The 19078-nt window shown below is 36.4% G+C and overlaps 1 protein-coding gene across 3 annotated transcripts in view; it reads left to right on the top strand.

The window, feature by feature from the left end:
* Positions 1 to 19078, top strand: part of LOC135217112 (tumor protein p53-inducible protein 11-like) — a 270330-nt gene that overhangs the window by 123425 nt on the left and 127827 nt on the right. Inside the window, exon 1 of one of the 3 annotated variants that reach the window (XM_064252811.1) lies at positions 9888 to 10442. The exons of the other annotated variants lie outside the window; for them this stretch is intronic. Within the exon in view, the coding sequence (XP_064108881.1) occupies positions 10342 to 10442 (101 nt within the window). The 5' untranslated portion in view covers positions 9888 to 10341. Of the gene's footprint in view, positions 1 to 9887; positions 10443 to 19078 lie in introns of those variants that run through there. 3 annotated transcript variants of the gene reach the window in all.

The raw sequence follows: 19078 nt of genomic DNA on the forward strand, positions 1-19078 counted from the left end.
ATATATCATATATATATATATATATATAGTACACATATAATATGTAATATATTATGTCATATATGTATAATATTATTATATAATATATATATATATATAATATATCATATATATATATAATATTAGTATATGAATATATATATATATATATAAGAAGGAAAGGGGATATTATTATATTATATATTATATAATATAAATGATACTATATCTAATATATAGTATATATATATATATATAGAAGGAAAAGGGTGACAAGGAGATAGCCGGTCATCTGGTGATAGTACATTTATTGCCGACGTGTTTCGTAACACAGTTACATCATCAAGGCTAAAAGAGAAACAACACAAATTAAAAATACATGAAACATAACTTTGGCTTTAAGTCTCAAAAAATATACAAAAAACATACATAAAATGAAAGCAATTTAAAAAGCACCTGCTATACTAAAAAGTTGAAGACTGAGTGATTCGGAAAGAAGGGAGAAGCAGCGAAGAAAGCCGGTTCAACCCAGATACAACTGTACAGAGGAGGTGTGTGAGTTCAACTTGGGCACTAACTGCTTAATAAATAACGATTCTAAAATAAGCAGTTCGTGTAAACGGCTTGTTTGGCCCAAGATAGAGAAGTCAGCATAATTGATGGTGGTTTTAAAAATATTTGCATGATTTCTGATATTAGAAAATTCTGGATTGGACACTCTGCAGCCAGTTCGGTGACTGACACCATTATGTGAATCAGCTCTGACTTTACCAATCGTTTAGTCGAACCCACGTAAGTCCCCAAATCACATTTGGGGCAAGTATATTTATATACGACTGAAAATCTTAATACTAAGAATGTCATTAGTAAAGACACTTATGAGGATCTATATTGCTCAGGTACATCGGTGTGAATCCTTTACGGTTTACCTAAAACACACAAGGAAGGAACCCCAATGAGACCAATATTGTCATCAATTCATGCTCCGAATTACAAACTAGCTAAATACCTAGTTCCTTTACTTGAACCGTTTACTTCTAATCAACATACCTTGAAAAACTCCGAAGAATTGAAATCATCAGTTTTATGTCAAGACTCTGACTTATATATGACCAGTTACGATGTTGAATCCTTATTTACATTTTATTGAACCTAATGACACTTATTTTAACTATGATCGTTGCCTTTTTAAGAAATTGTTGCAGTTAGCAGTGCTGGACACTGCCTTTATTTTTAATGATCATCTTTATAAACAGGTTGGCGGAATGGCAATGGGATACCCTCTCGGTCACACGTTTTCCAACATTTTCATGTGCTCCCTGGAGGAGGACATGTTGGAAAATTGCCCCCTTGGTTTTTATCCTCTTGTGTATAAACGGTTTGTCGATGACAACTTTGTTCTTTTCAAATCAGCATTCCATGCTGATCAGTTTATTTCGTACATCAATGAATTACATCCTAATATCAAGTTTACATTAGAGAGAGAGGAAAATGATCGATTACCATTTTTGGATGTTTTGGTGTTTCGAAGTGGTGATAGCTTTAACACTTCCGTTTATAGGAAAAAGACTCTCTGGTCTAGGTTCAAACTTTTATAGTGATTGTTTTTATAATTTTAAACTTAATTCAATTTTTACCTTGCTCCATCGGGCGTACACTCTAACCTCTTCCTGGGATTCGTATCATAAAGAAATATTTCTTGTATAAATACTTTTCCGGTAACTGGTTTCCCTCACATGTTTTCTTCAAACATTGCAAAAATTTTCTAAATAAGAAACTATCGGACTCCCCTTCCATAAGCACTGTTCCACGAAAGAAACTATATGCCAGTATTCCATACATCCAAGACGAGAAATTTAGAAGGAATCTCAAGTCTGCAATTGAAAAACACTTTAATATGTTGCAAGATATACTAATTCCAAAAAATCCCCTTACAATAGGATCACTTTTCAAATTTAAAGACAGACTCTGCCCAATATTGCAATCTTCAGTCGTATATAAATATACTTGCCCCAAATGTGATTTGGGGACTTACGTGGGTTCGACTAAACGATTGCTAAAAGTCAGAGCTGATTCACATAATGGTGTCAGTCACCGAACTGGCTGCAGAGTATCCAATCCAGAATTTTCTAATATCAGAAATCATGCAAAAAATTTTAAAACCACCATCAATTATGCTGACTTCTCTATCTTGGGCCAAACAAGCCGTTTACACGAACTGCTTATTTTAGAATCGTTATTTATTAAGCAGTTAGTGCTCACACACCTCCTCTGTACAGTTGTATCTGGGTGAACAGGCTTTCTTCGCTTCTTCTCCCTTCTTTCCGAATCAATTAGCCTTCAACTTTTTAGTCTAGCAGGTGCTTTTTAAATTGCTTTCATTTTACGTATGATTTTTGTATATTTGTTTGTTGAGACTTAAAGTCAAAGTTATGTTTCATGTATTTTTTATTTAGTGTTGTTTCTCTTTTTGCTTGATGATGTAACTATGTGTTACGAAACACGTCGGCAATAATGTACTATCAACCTGATGATTGGCTATCTCCTTGTCACGGCCCTGTCCTTATATATGCTGTGGCCCGCTTGCGCCAACGTTTTCTGTCATATATATATATATATATATATATATATATATATATATATATATATATATATATATATATTATTATATATATATATATATATATATATATATATATATATATATATATATATGTGTGTGTGTGTGTGTGTGTATTCGTGTATTCTAATGTATATAATGAAAATATATTTATTACATATATTTAATTATGATATTTATACTTGATATACTTATATGAGATATATATATTATATATATATATATATATTATATATATATATATATTATATATATATATATATGCACAGATACTTTCTACATTTTTCAAACTAAAGGTAGAGACCCTTGGTAGAGACACTAATTCACACACAAACAGATGCGCTGCGCGCGCCTAAGTACACTGGGATTCACCCCGAGATTACAAGTTGGTAATCACCAGGGAACTTACAGAGGAATGATTAAAAAGTCCACGATTCACCGAAAGAAGTAAATTTTGCCTCGGGTATATTGTGAGTATAGTTACGAGTAACAAGGAAGCAGATTTGAAGTCTCTCTCTCTCTCTCTCTCTCTCTCTCTATGTATATATATATATATATATATATATATATATATATATATATATATATCTATATATGTACATATATATATATTATATATATATATATCTATATATATATATATATATATATATAAAATTTCAAAATTTTAGATTCAAAGAGTACGTCTCTCTCTCTCTCTCTCTCTCTCTCTCTCTCTCTCTCTCTCTCTCTCTCTCTCTCCCTCTCTCACATGCTTGATGCATCACCTTTATCAGGTGGTCATGTGCGGCTCCCTTTAATGAGAGAACGGAGTATCAGAAATAGGTCGTCTTTTATTCTTCTCTGGACGTTACGGGTCGAGTTTGAGAATCGTTCTCTTGTGATTTCTTTGTTTTTCTTGTTTATTTGTTTTAGTGACTTCAGTTTTGTATCGTTTTTCTTCGCTTTATGTATATTTTGTCTTACCTGTTTCGTCGATTCGGTTTTGCCTGTATTAATAAGTATTGTGTAATTTGTTTCAATTTTGCATTTGTTTTGTTTCACATCTTGATGTATATTTTGCTTATATGTTTCGTTGTTTCAGTTTTGCATTTGCTTTGCATCGCATATTGTTGTATATTTTCTCTGTTTGTCTCGTCCTCTAAGTGTGTATGTTGTGTATATTGGTTTCAGTTTTGCATTTCATTTACTTCTCATCTTGGATATATATTGTTTATTTTGTAATTGTTTTGTCTCATGTTAGTTTATTTTCCTTCTTATTCCATCATTATTAAACTGTCGACTATTCTCTTTTTATTTTCAGTTTATCTGTTTCAAGTACACCAGATTTTTTTTTTTATTTTCATTAAACCTCTGATTATTCTATGATTTTTGTTTACGTAAGTATTGTCATGTCGATTTATTGTTTTAATTTGCCTCTTAAGAGTTTACAAGACAATAGATTTGATATTTTCTTTCAATGTTCATTGAACCCTTTTTCTCATTCTCATATTTTTAACTTTAGTTTTGTCATTTAAACGTCTCCTAAAGAGTATAGAAAATTTTTTATTTTCTGTCAGTTTCATTATTAAAATTCCGATACTTATTTTGTTTATTTTTAACATAATGGTTGTCGTTACGATTTGTCTCTTTAAGAACTTGCAAGTCATATTATTAGATTAAGCAAGTGGCCACTGTTTTAGAACGATTGTATTATGCTGAATGTAACCGCCTTATATAAGCCATTGTACCTATTAGATAGGTTGTAATGCATTGAAAACAGATTTTAATAGGTTATAGTTCCGTTACGTGAACAGTCCATCTAAGATGGTGTGTGTGTATGTGTGTGTGTGTGTTTACATTCGATAGTGACCTTTATGGAGCCCTTACGGAAGGAAGGAATTAAATGGTTCTCCCTCCCATTATCATTTGTAGAAATCCGTTTCTCTCTCTCTCTCTCTCTCTCTCTCTCTCTCTCTCTCTCTCTCTCTCTCTCTCTCTTATTCCTCGTAGAATTCCGCTTTTTTACTCCTTCCCTCATCATCGTTATGACTTGCAGAAGTCTTCTGTTTAACCTTTCTCTCTCTCTCTCTCTCTCTCTCTCTCAGCATCACCATCATCCCTCGTAGTAATCCTCTCTTTTCCCACTCTAGGCTAATGACGGGAATCGATGACAGATAAAAAGAAAAGGGGGTGGGGGGGACTGGAACACTCCCATAGGCACTTGAAGCTCCTCCCCCCCTCCCTCCCCATCCACTCTATTTGGTTCTTATCTCTGCTGAATGTAAGGTTAACGACCTTATCTCTCATTTCAGTGATGTTCAAATCCTTCCTTCACAAAACTTAAGTTCTCTTAAGACCTTTATTTTTGTTATTGTTTTTTTTTAAAATGGCCTTATATTGACTCTGTTTAATTGGCTTTTTGTAAAAATGACTTTTAAGAATTGCTTGTTTTAATGTCTTTTTGTTCAAATGGCTCTTAAAAATTGCTCCCTATTCTTTAAATGTCTGACATTGGCTGAGATGTTTCTCCAAGTGTCAGGTTTTGGGTTTTTTTAATTACTTTTTTGTAATGGATCTTATATTTATTCTGTTTAAAGTCATTTTTATAATTACTCCTTAATCTTGAAATGGCTGTCATTGGCTGAGATGTTTCTCCAAGTATTATAATAATTTTTTTTTTTTTGCAGGGGGTTGGAGAGTTAATAAGATTGTAAGTTTATGCCACCCCCAAGATGGTCACCCATCCAATTGTTGACAGATCCCAACATTGCTGATTGTATTTTAGTGATTCCAAGATAATACCTTACAGTGTGAATATTAGTACTTTAGGACATATTTTGAATTCTGTCTCTTCATTACTTCAAAATAAATAATTATTTCTTAGAATATCCTCTTATCGCGCTGGCATCTGGGCATGAATGAGTTGATGTCATTCTTTACTTTCAATTGACTGTAATTTTGATAATGCCGTATTTCCCCGTCCCAGATGGGAGATGGGCATATTATGCTAATGAATCTTCTCTGGCTAGTTATAACCTGTTCTCAGCTTGCTTCAAAAGTGTGTCCACTTTCTTAATAGCAAGGGTAATTAAGATTAAGCTCTCATATTTGTTCTTTGGGTATTGGGTTCCGTAGATTTTGGAAACGACTGGTGGGGTGGGTGGTTTATTATTATTATTATTATTATTATTATTATTATTATAGCGTAAGTCCTTATTCTGTGTTCGCTACGTCTAAAGATTTTATTTCTGAAACTAAACAAAGTTAGGTAGTTCAGTTGTATATAAAACAGTCGTTGCACTATTTGTGCATATGACAAGAATTCTGGTGTTTTAGTTACGTCTCTGTCAATATATGGCACGTATTAATGACAAATATTGATGAGGGACCGAGTGTGACTCAAAGCGATCGTTATGTCGGAGACTTACGTATGTCGGTTTTCGGTATATCGGTGACGGAGGGGCGGGGGCGGGGGTGGCCGGTTGGTGTTAGGCGATATATCATGCATTGCTGATTGGTCGATAACTAGTACCTTGCTGATCTTGTGTATGCCAGTCAACCTCTGCTTTAAACTCTCTCTCTCTCTCTCTCTCTCTCTCTCTCTCTCTCTCTCTCTCTCTCTCTCTCACTGTGGTCCGTCTTGAAGATATAATCAATTTTGATGGCTCCTCTTCATATTTATTGATTTGCGAATATAACAGGTACTTGAAAATTCACATAATATGCATAGTACTTTTCCAGTTATGTTATGAAATAGTTAAAAAATCGTCCTTTGCGAGAACTTTGGGAACCCACTGATCAACCTTTACCTGGAGAAACAAATCCACAGTTACGCATAAGTAGATATATTTAAAGATTTATCTGTAAATATTTATCTTTAAAGATTTATCTTTAAATATACGTACTTTTACATAACTCCGGATTTGTTACTCCTTTTCAAGACTTATGCTACTGCGTGTATTTTTCTATCTTTTACTTATTTGAACTGACATTCAGCTTTCAATACTTTTGTTCTTTCAGTAATATATGAAACTCTTTTATTAAAATGATGAGATATAATAAAATGATACTTTATAATTTGAGAGTTGTCACGTCCCGCCACAAAATTTCGTCATCCGTGACGACACGGTCAATGTTACTTCTTTTTAATGTATAAAAAAAGTCTTCTTGTTGCGTCCTTATAATGTTTAAGAAATTCTTGGTGTTGCTTCCTTATAATGTTTAAGAAATTCTTGGTGTTGCATCCTTATAATGTTTAAGAAATTCTTGGTGTTGCATCATTATAATGTTTAAGAAATTCGTGGTGTTGCGTCCTTATAATGTTTAAGAAATTCTTGGTGTTGCATCCTTATAATGTTTAAGAAATTCTTGGTGTTGCATCCTTATAATGTTTAAGAAATTCGTGGTGTTGCGTCCTTATAATGTTTAAGATATTCTTGGTGTTGCGTCCTTATAATGTTTAAGAAATTCGTGGTGTTGCGTCCTTATAATATTTAAGATATTCTTGGTGTTGCGTCCTTATAATGTTTAAGAAATTCTTGGTGTTGCGTCCTTATAATGTTTAAGAAATTCTTGGTGTTGCGTCCTTATAATGTTTAAGAAATTCTTGGTGTTGCGTCCTTATAATGTTTAAGATATTCTTGGTGTTGCGTCCTTATAATGTTTAAGAAATTCGTGGGTTTGTGTCCTTATAATGTTTAAGAAATTCGTCGTGTTGCGTCCTTATAATATTTAAGAAATTCTTGGTGTTGCGTCCTTATAATGTTTAAGATATTCTTGGTGTTGCGTCCTTTTAATGTTTAAGATATTCTTGGTGTTACGTCCTTATAATGTTTAAGAAATTCGTGGTGTTGCGTCCTTATAATGTTTAAGAAATTCGTGGTGTTGCGTCCTTATAATGTTTAAGATATTCTTGGTGTTGCGTCCTTATAATGTATAAGAAATTCGTGGTGTTGCGTCCTTATATGTTTATTATAGTTCTTGGTGTTACGTCCTTATAATGTTTAAGAAATTCGTGGTGTTGCGTCCTTATAATGTTCAAGATATTCTTGGTGTTGCATCCTTATAATGTTTAAGAAATTCGTGGTGTTGCGTCCTTATAATGTTTAAGAAATTCTTGGTGTTGCGTCCTTATAATGTTTAAGATATTCTTGGTGTTGCGTCCTTATAATGTTTAAGATATTCTTGGTGTTGCGTCCTTATAATGTTTAAGAAATTCGTGGTGTTGTGTCCTTATAATGTTTAAGAAATTCGTGGTGTTGCGTCCTTATAATGTTTAAGAAATTCGTGGTGTTGCGCCCTTATAATGTTTAAGAAATTCGTGGTGTTGCGTCCTTATAATGTTTAAGAAATTCGTGGTGTTGTGTCCTTATAATGTTTAAGAAATTCGTGGTGTTGCGTCCTTATAATGTTTAAGATATTCTTGGTGTTGCGTCCTTATAATGTATAAGAAATTCTTGGTGTTGCGTCCTTATAATGTTTAAGATATTCTTGGTGTTACGTCCTTATAATGTTTAAGAAATTCGTGGTGTTGCGTCCTTATAATGTTCAAGATATTCTTGGTGTTGCATCCTTATAATGTTTAAGAAATTCGTGGTGTTGCGTCCTTATAATGTTTAAGAAATTCGTGGTGTTGCGTCCTTATAATGTTTAAGAAATTCTTGGTGTTGCGTCCTTATAATGTTTAAGATATTCATGGTGTTGCGTCCAAATGTTTAAGATATTCTTGGTGTTGCGTCCTTATAATGTTTAATAAATTCTTGGTGTTGCGTCCTTATAATATTTAAGAAATTCTTGGTGTTGCGTCCTTATAATTTTTAAGAAATTTTTGGTGTTGCGTCCTTATAATGTTTAAGAAATTCTTGGTGTTGCGTCCTTATAATATTTAAGAGATTCTTGGTGTTGCGTCCTTATAATATTTAAGAGATTCTTGGTGTTGTGTCCTTATAATGTTTAATTAATTCTTGGTGTTGCATCCTTATACTGTTAAATGTATTCTTGGTGTTGCGTCCTTATAATATTAAAGAATTTCTTGGTGTCATTCCCTTTCAATGTTAAAGAATTTCTTGAAACGCCTGATTCTTATGCTCCCTTTATGGCTTTCAGTGTCTACCAAAGAAAATCGCAGGAATTCCGCCCATAAATATTATCGCTGGCGAATTAGTAAACAGAATCTCCACCTCATAAGGACCGCAGGCACACTCTGACCTCACTCTGACCTCCTTCAAGTGGACCGGTCGGTGTAGAGGGGTTCTTGGCGAAGGTGTAACGTGTTCAGTCAAACTTTTAATAAGTTTGATGTTCGAAATTGTGGGTTCCAGAGTGATAGAGGTGACAGGCGAGATGAGTAGTATGGAATCTGAGGTTTTGATGTTTCTTTATATGTAAATTGGTTGTGTGTCGTAATTATTTCCTTCATTCTCTAGAGATGGAAGAAGACGCCCTCAACCCAGTTCATCTCCAATGCATCCTGGGACGAGATCAAAGACTTGAGTTGCGCCTCGAGCGAAAAGACAATTCAGCCGCTCAGAGAGGCCGAGTTAATGTTAAATAAACAACATTCGTATCCTCTCAACAAGCAAGAGTCGGCGCCTGAAGTTCCCTCTCTCTCCCCCCCTCCCCCTCCCCCTTTTTCCCACCTTTTCCCTCCTCGGGGTCAAACCCAGGTCGTAAGGATTCGTAACTTTCGTCGTCTCGGTCTGTATATGGCGTTCAAATGTGGTTTCCAATAACGCCCAGCAAGTGTTATGTAAGTGTCAGGTGTCACTGGGAAAAGCAAGAGAGAGAGAGAGAGAGAGAGGGAGAGAGAGAGTGGTGAGGTGGTGAGGGGGGGAAGAGGGCCCCCTTCGCCCCTCAGAATTAACGCCAGGTCATAACATTCGTAACAGTCACGTCCATTACAGATTCAAATGTGGTATTCAGTAAGCCCCAACAAGTGTTGCGTAAGTGTCAGGTGTCATTGGGAAGAGAGAGAGAGAGAGAGAGAGAGAGAGAGAGAGAGAGAGAGAGGGGGGGGGGGGGGGAGGGGGGGGGGGGGGGAGGTGGGAATGGTAAGTGGCAGTGATGCCACCAGGGTGTCCCTCTCCAAGCGATTGGCCAATGATGCACCATTATCACAAGAGGTAAAGAGAAGAAGAAGTAGTCTTAAGACTTCAAGTAGCTCAGAAATGCCGTTCAAGCTTCAGTTGATGGGTGCCATCTATTGAAGGCAGACCTCAGGGAGGTTCGTGTGCTCTCTCTCTCTCTCTCTCTCTCCTCTCTCTCTCTCTCTCTCTCTCTGTTGTTTGCTCTCAGTGGCAGTTTTTGTGATGTGTCGTTTTTTATTTTATTGGAAGACTATTTTTTTATAGTTAAAGTTCTCCAGTGTTAGATGCAGCTGTGATGCCTCAGAATCAGTCAAGATAATTAGGATGATTTATAATTTCAGCGCCTTTTGTTGTTATCAAATTTTCCCAGATTTTTCATTCGTTTAGGTTGATTAGTGGGTCTTGATGTATGCACCGAATTTCCAAGTGGCAAATAATATGAAGTATCGAGATTTTGATGCTAAATCACCCTTATAATATCGCTAACTGACATAGAGGAAAACTTAACTCAAGAAGTATTCTACTCACAAAAGCTGAAGAAAAAAAAGTGTGACAACTTAGAAAGTTGTTTATTTGTGTACTTACGCATCCGTGTTGTGTATTAAGCGGCACTTGCTCGCAGTTACGTTCGAAAGTTGCGTGAAGCGTAAGTGGTTCTCGTCGTTGCCCCCAGAAATGTTGGACGAAGATTTGGATGCTGCTGGTGCTGTTACGAGAGAGGATAAGGCCCTGATAGAGGATTCTGGGGAGTCGGGGTATCCCGTGTGGCGTACCAGGTGAGTCAGTCTCTCTCTCTCTCTCTCTCTCTCTCTCTCTCTCTCTCTCTCTCGTATTATGTCAGTTATTTTTAACACACACACATACATATATATATATATATAATATATATATATATATATATATATATATATATATATATATATATATATATATATATATTCAGTCGCGCATCACGCATCAGTCAAAAATTGCTGATTCTGGAACTCCAGCTGATCAGGCTCAAATGCCACTGCTTTTTCAGAGTAACTTATCGACTGAAATATTACTAGATTTGGACTGAGGAAAGCCCAACAGAATCATCTCCATAATAGCCAGATGCTGTTGACTTCTCGTGTAAGTCACTCCATAATCATGGTGGGGAATAATTTTCAGTAAGTTAGAGGCTATTCATTTGGTTGAATGTCACTGATGGTTAGGCGTATTTAACAGCATAGCAGCCATGATTGGAAATCTTGGCTGTTTCAGGGCCAAAACAGGATGACTGGAGAATAATAATATAAAATTGATGTTTAACAGCATAAAAGCGACGCTTGGAAATCTTAGCTGCAACTAGTTTTGTATGTCCCGTGTAACCTTCAGTTGATAAAGGAAAATGAAATCCATTTTCTTTTGACCTCCGTAGGGGGTTGGGTAATCCAGTCAATGCATCTCACGTGGTTTACTGTAGGCATAACTTAAGGTTCTTTGCAGCGTCCTTTAGGCCCCAAGCTGCGACCTCTTTCATCCAATTGACTGTACCTCCGTTCGCATTATCTTTCTTTCATCTGGCTTTCCACCCTCTCTAACAATTGTTTAAATATAATGCAACTGCCTCGAGGTTTTCCTCCTATTCCACCTTTCGCACCTTTTTTGACTGACAGTTTCCGTTTCAGCGCTGAATGACCTCATAAGAATTTCCGACCCTTCTTCCTTAGGAATAATGGGAATTTTTTAAAGCATTATCGTTAAAACTCTCTTGCCTAAAAATGATAGCGTCGCCTCCGAGTCTCGTAGGCCTACGAAAATATTCATTGGATTCAGTTCCGAAGCTCTGAAGTAACTTTGCTTGGACGTATTTTCTGTCGTTTTGGTTAACTGGAATGAAACGTTTGATTTTACCATTTTTCATTTCATTTTCTTCAGGTGTCTTAATACTATGATTTACAGTTTATTATTACTATTTTTTAACACAGTCATCCTGGTTTCTCACTGTGTGCGCTGTTTCCAGGAGCACGCTCTTCTGCATGAGTCCTGGAGCTGCTTCGACATCTAATTTTTCCAGGTTCCTTTTCCACCATCTCTAACATTATTATCATTAAATTATTTTATTCCAAGCCAAAAGCCAATAGTTTATTATTATTAATATTATTATCTGAGCCGAAAGTTTTATTATTATTATTATTATTATTATTATTATTATTATTATTATTATTATTATTATTCAAGGTCAAAGGTTACTGAAAGGCATGTCAGACCTCAGACTAGTTCATGACCACTTGTACGACCAAAGTGATACCGCGTCGCTGTAAAGATCTTTCCAGAAGGAACCTTAATTTATATTTGGGGACGGTCAACATTGTATCCACCTCCTCCCCCTCCTCCTCTCGCTCTTAACCCTACCTTTAATGAAGGCTGGTGTCCCAATGTTGACCAGGCAAACAGTGACGACACTTTATCGCTCGTCTGTCCACTGATATTGTTGTCGATACAACTCCACCCTCCAGGAAGATGAGTCCTGGACCAATAGCATTTTTCCACAAGGATTAACTAGCAGTGATAATAGTCCTAGTGTTTGGTTACGTCTGTCAGCGCTAATTTAGAGTGCGGCCTTTCGCTGCTTAGGAGATTTTCTTTTATCTACTGGAGACTCTAGCCTGTGTTTTCTGTGTCATTTGCTGTTCAGGAAACTTCATTTTCTGTAGCCTGTGTTTTCTGTGTCATTTGCTGTTCAGGAAACTTCATTTTCTGTAGCCAGTGTTTTCTGTGTCATTTGCTGTTCAGGGTTCTATATTTTCAGTGTGGCGGACTGCATCTGTGTCGTGTGCTCTTTAGGAGAATTGTTTTTCTCTCTGTTGGGAACTTTATCTGTGTCTTTTATTGTTTAGGACATTTTATTTTCTTTGTAAGGACCTGCCTGTACCCTGTATTCAAAGGTGGAAATTGTGTCTATGCTGTAAGTCTGATAATAGGTTATATACATTTAGGGCGTGAGTACGATCTTCAAAAGTTCAAATGAAGATGCGATTCATTGCTGCCCTAAACCAATTCCCCCTTTTGCCCTATTTCAATAATTTACACTAATTCTGTGAAATTTTATGTTAATGAAGATGGTGGTGCTGAAAGAAAAGGTCTCTCTCTCCATTTTCAGAGTTTATTGTAAAAATAGAAATATGGGTGCCCCTTTCTCTCAGGCAGAATTTCTCCATGAATCTTCTTCTTTTGCACTGATCATTTTAGATATCAAATTTAAGAATATTAGTGGTAATAATATATATTTTTCACAATAATGTCACTATCCTAATTAACATTGTATTCACTACATAGGCACTAGGGTCGCAAGGACTCCTTTGCATGCTTATTGCATAATGGACTTATGTATCTTTTGTTTATATATTTCAATCAGTATTTCCAATTTTAATTGGCATCATACTCCAGTCAGTATTTCCAATTATGATTGGCATGGTACTCCAATCGGTATTTCCACTTTTAATCGGCATGATACTCCAATCATTATTTCCAATTTTAATTTGCATGGTACTCCAATCAGCATTTCCAGTTTTACTTGGCACGATACCAGTCCCTTCCATTTTCTCAGCATCTCGGTGATTGGTGCTCTGAAGCTGACAAAAAATATAAATAAATAAAAATAATATGAAAGATAATCATTACTTCCCATCTTGATTGGCATGATACCAACCCCTTTCCATTTTTTAAACATCTCAGTGATTGGCGTTTTGAATTGACAAAATAAATAAAAAAAGGACTTCTTAGTAATCTATAAAGGATGAGAAGGGATTGTGTATCAGAGTCTCAAATGGTAGGGAGTGGGGAGTGGGGAGTGTGGGCGTATGGGAATGGTTATCATCTGGAAAGGGGAAGTGGGCAACAGTTCGTCCCAGGAGTAACCTAGAGGAGTGGATATTGTATGGGTGGTAGCATGACAAGGGGAGATGTTTGGACGGATTTTGTTGACAAGGACAAAATGGTATTGGTTAGTAAATATTAAAGATATTGGTTAGTAATTCTCTCTCTCTCTCTCTCTCTCTCTCTCTCTCTCTCTCTCTCTCTCTCTCTCTCTCTTCATGGATGTGATGGCAGCTTTCATCATACGGAAGGTTTAAGCCTCTCTCTCTCTCTCTCTCTCTCTCTCTCTCTCTCTCTCTCTCTCTCTCTCTCTCTCTCTGGTGGAAAAAGGAAAGTTTGAACCTGTGCTTACAGAGTTTATGTGTTTGTATGTATGAGAGAGAGAGAGAGAGAGAGAGAGAGAGAGAGAGAGAGAACCTTGGTGTTGGTCTCGAGAGAGCTCCTTTAATCTCGTGACTCAAAGGGAAATTGTATTCATCCATTTTTGCCCCCCCTAGTCATCCAGTCGTTTGCAAGATGAGAATAAAAAGAACAGGTTGGCTGAAGAATTCAGCTTTCCATCTCATGACACGCTGGTGGAAACACTCCTCTCTTCTTTTTTGTTTTATCTCCTGCCTTGGCAGCCCTCCAGTTTGTTTTGTTCTGGTGCATGCGCACGCGCCTCTGTGTGTTTGTATGAGTGTGTGTGTGTTTACGAGAGAGAGAGAGAGAGAGAGAGAGAGAGAGAGGAGAGAGTGAGAAGGAGGGGAGAGAGGGAAAATTGTTAAATGATGACGAGACTTTTTGTTGCAACAGTAATTTAATCGGTCTATAATTAGATATAGAGAGAGAGAGAGAGAGAGAGAGAGAGAGAGAGAGAAGAGAGACTGTAAATAAACCATAAAATATATGTGGCCATTTTTTTCTCACATTTTGCGTAAAATGTTGGTTGAATGCTTTGGCTACAGTTCAGAAAAGTGTAGGAAGACCCAAGTCCCAAGTTTATTTTTAGCAAAAGTTCCGTCAGAATTTTGTCAGATTTTTCATTATTTTCAGTCTTTATGATTAAAAGGTAATGTATTTTATATACTTATCAGTTTGGTTAATTCATTATCTGTAAATAATAAAATAATGATTTTTTTATAAGCCAGCGATCAAAGTGGAATGTATTTCACAGCTTATCGGGATGAGATTGCAGGCATATTCCTTTTATCACCAAGCTCTGACCATCTACAGTGGACTAAGCAACAAGTACCTCAACCTCACTTCATTACTTAGTCGAGAGAGTCACGCTGTGTTTACCGGGACATGCCCAAAACTATTCACTGCCACGTAAGGGTTCTTTTGGCAAGTCTCTCCTCAGTCCTAAGCGTTTAGACTTTCCCCCCTCCATGACAAACGAAAGGAAATTCTATTGTGAAGACAGCTAAAAGTTTGTGAACCCAATTATCCCGGGGAAGTTCACTGTAAATTTTGGTGTGAACCGAACAGACTATTTTTTTTTTTTACTTGGTTAATGTACCCTACACAGCATCGCGTATTTTAACATAGGCGTATAAATATGTAAAATACTACACATTTACTCCCTTTGCCTTTATTATTTATATCCGTATACTTACTTTAGTTATCTTTCTGTTTCAGTTTGACTATTTAAATCTTCTGTAATCGACTCAGTTGTCTTGTAGTAGGTGTCCATCAGGGAATGGTTTTCTATCCAGCTTCCTTTTCATCAATGACCTTCCGTAAATCCTACAACTAGAACCTGGCATTCATATGCAGATGATTCTAGTCTTCGCCTATCATCTCCCTCGACCGTCATGGGCAGCTTAATGTCATTTCTCTCTTCAGTCGTTTCTGAAGCTTTGCCTCTGATAACTTTGCGGCGTTCCTTCAGCCGCTAGCTGCAACCTCTTATGTTTCTGTCACTGTACTTTCCTTCATATTCTCTTTCTTCCGTCTTTTTTTCCATCCTCCTGCCAATTTCTTCGTAGTGCAACTGCTTTGAGGTTTTCCCCCTGTTACACCCTTCAAACCTTTTCACCCTCAGTTTTCCCTTCAGCGTTGGATGACCTCATAGGTCCCAGAGCTTGGCCTATGGTCTAGATTTTATATTCCAGTCCAATAGGTGGTGATTTTGCTTTTTTTATGAGCAGCTATTCAGTTTTACGTGGGACTTACTCGTCCATGTTAGGAGTATCGGACTTGAAAATTATGACTTTGAGCGGCGATTGTAATGAAAACCTCAGTACATATTCCAGATTCTATTCAGCCAAGATCCGGGCATTGAGACTTGCATTGAGAATTAGAGGTAGAATTGGGTATTCTGGGAATGTCAAAAGTAAACAAATACGAAATGAACAATTGGAGATAAATCATTCATTCGTTAACCACAAATATATCACGTTGTTCAACATTCAGACAAGTTATTAACATAAATGCCAATTGACCACAGTGCTTTCAAGGGTAAATACATCCATTGAGCAGAGCAAAATTCCTGCAGATAGAAAAAGACATAGAGGCTGCAAAATAGAAAACTTTGAATCGAAAGTAAGAGAAAGTATTGTTGGAAAGTCGGTATTATGAAATACAAAGATACTTGAGCATAGCACAGGTTATCACTTACAAGAAATTCATACCAAGAAGAGCAAATTTCTGTTTGCTTTAAATATTACTGAGGCTCATAGCTGGATATCATAATTAGGCAAACCTTCCCTTTGAAGATGATGGTCCGGCAATAAATGAAATCAGTGTACGACTTCTTGAAATAATTTGGACTCCAGCACACTACAGAGGGCTGCAGTAATTGATTTACTCTCTCTCTCTCTCTCTCTCTCTCTCTCTCTCTCTCTCTCTCTCTCTCTCTCATTGTACTAGTTTGACTGTCATATTGCCTTTGGCCTTCAGAACTCTCAGTGATTTTATAAATTTTGTGAGCCCCCGTGGTCATACACATGTGGTACTAACATATGTGTTCCAAAGGACGTGGTCCTGTAAATGTGCTCCTACACATGAGGTCCAAAGATATACTCCACCGTATGTGGTCCACCAGGTGTGGTCCTACAGTTATGGTCCAACAGATGTGTTTTAACAGATGTGTTTTAACAAATAAGGTGCAACAGATGTTTACCAGTGTTTGTTTTACATATCCTGTATCGTGATCTTGGTCCTCAGTATGTATATTTATATATATATATATATATATATATATATATATATATATATATATATATATATATATATATATATATTCACCAGCGACCTTTATATGAACAGATCCTTCGATCCTATCATGGCACTTCAGTATCACAAGACGTTCAAATCTTATTTGCTGTTTGAAGAAAGGGATTCAGTCCCCTTAATGAGGTCTCTATCACGATCGAGTTCTCTTGGATGAAGGTCCGCGGGGTGTATGGCTTGTTCCGATGATGTTATATTATTATTATTAATTATTATTTTATTATTATTATTATTATTATTATTATTATTATTATTATTATTAATCGTGGTTTTATTCCTTTGGTGGAAGAGGAATAGATGATTGAGAAGAAATTGGAACATCCTAAAGAAACAGATAGTTAAAAAAGTTGGACAGCCATAGGGAACAGATTGTTAAAGATGAACCCTCTACTTTTACCCCATTTCCTGTTACTTATGTTACTTCTTTCAAATGAACACCTTAATATTCTTTGGAAGCTTGCATTTAAAGTCAGTGGCCCCAATGGTGGTGGTCTTGTTCCATGTGAATAGGGTTCATCTTCTGTGTAATAATAATAATAATAATAATAATAATAATAATAATAATAATAATAATAACAGTATTAAGTTTCATTTTCAAGTCAATCGACCCCTGTTGGCTTGTTCTGTATGAATTGGGTTCATAATAATAGTAATATAATAATAATAGTAATAATAATAAGTTTTATTTCAGGTCAATAGCCCCTGTGGGTTTGTTCTATATGAATAGGATTCATTTCTGTATATAATAATAATAATAATAAGATAATAATAATAATAATAATAATAACTAATAATAACAAAAAAAATTTATCCTTAAAGAATGTAGACGAAAACTTACGCAAAGCAATTTTTCATTCTTTTGTAAAAGTAGTGACGCAAAAAAAATTCTTTTTTTTGGGGCGAGAGAATTGAACGAGACTCACTTCTGCCCAGTCTTCGGGAGATGAAAAACTTTAGGTTGCTAAAAAGTTCTAGAGTTTCAGGATCATAATGATGCCGGGAAGTTACGGCCTCGGAAACTGCCGTGAATATATAATTAACCGATAATATTTTTTTACATTTATTACTATTTATAGTTTGAGCCGCGTCTTATATGGTAGAATGTGTGAGATATGTTTTAAGTTCTTTTAACTTGGTACTTCATTTTTGATAACTGACATATTTTTGTCTGTTTTTTTTTTTTTTATTTGTTTTTTATTAAATATTCTTTTTTTCTAATAACTAGTCTCTTTCTGTAATTACTCTTATGTTCTGTTTATTCTTTTAAATGAGCACCATATTATTCTGTAGAAGCTTGAATTTCAAGTCTGTGGCCGCTGTGGGCGTGTTCCATGTGTACAATAATAATAATAATATAATAATAATCATAATAATAACAACAAAAACAACTAAGTTCAGCTGCTTGATTTTTTGTTTTATTATTTATGTTTCTCTTTTTAGGCTTCGGTCTTCTCCCCCCCCCCCCTCTCTTTTTCAAAGCTCCCCCGCCCCCACTTTAATAATAATAAGTAATAAGAAAAATAGAAAAGATAGTAATAATATTAATAATGATGATGATGAATTCAGATGTTTGACTTTTATTTATTTATTTGTTTATTTTGCTATTTTCTAGGCTCCGGTCTTCTCTCCCCCCTTTTCAAAGGCCCCCCATCACCTCCCAATTCCAACTGTCCCCCCCCCCCCTCCCCCCCACCCCTCCACTCCACCTTGTTTGCTATCTTACCAGTACAGGCCCTTCCGCCCCTCGTTGATAAAAGGTTTGGCGATTGAAATCAGAGTTCCATTTCTCGCCATTGTTGTAGTCACGTGTCTCTCTAGCCTCAGCGGAGCCGCTAGAGCCATCCTGCTGCGCCATCCTATGGAGCCATGATATGAAGCCATCCTGTGGAGCCATTCTATAGAGCCATCCTCCGGAACCATTCCTATAGGCCTTACACCAGACCATCCTATGACCACCTAGAGCCATCTATGGATCCTCCTGGATAGCCTAGAGCATCCTACAGACCATCATAAGGAGCCATCCTATGGAACCTTCCTACAGAGCCATCCTGAGAAGCTATCTTAAGGAGCCATCCCGTGGATCCATCCTGGAGCCATCCTAGGGAGCCATCCTATAGAACCTACCTATGGAGCCATCCCACTGAGCTATCCTACAGAGCCATCTTATAGATCCATCCTGACAAGTCATCCTACAGAGCTATCCTGAGGAGCCATCCTATGGAACCATCTTATGGAGCCATCCCACATAGCCATCTTATACATAGCTATCCTACGGAGCCATCCTACAGAGACATCTTACGGATCCATCCTGAGGAGCCATCCTACAGAGCTATCCTACGGAGCAATCCCGTCG

The sequence above is a fragment of the Macrobrachium nipponense genome, chromosome 7, assembly GCF_015104395.2.
Source record: "Macrobrachium nipponense isolate FS-2020 chromosome 7, ASM1510439v2, whole genome shotgun sequence".
Lineage (NCBI taxonomy): Eukaryota > Metazoa > Arthropoda > Malacostraca > Decapoda > Palaemonidae > Macrobrachium > Macrobrachium nipponense.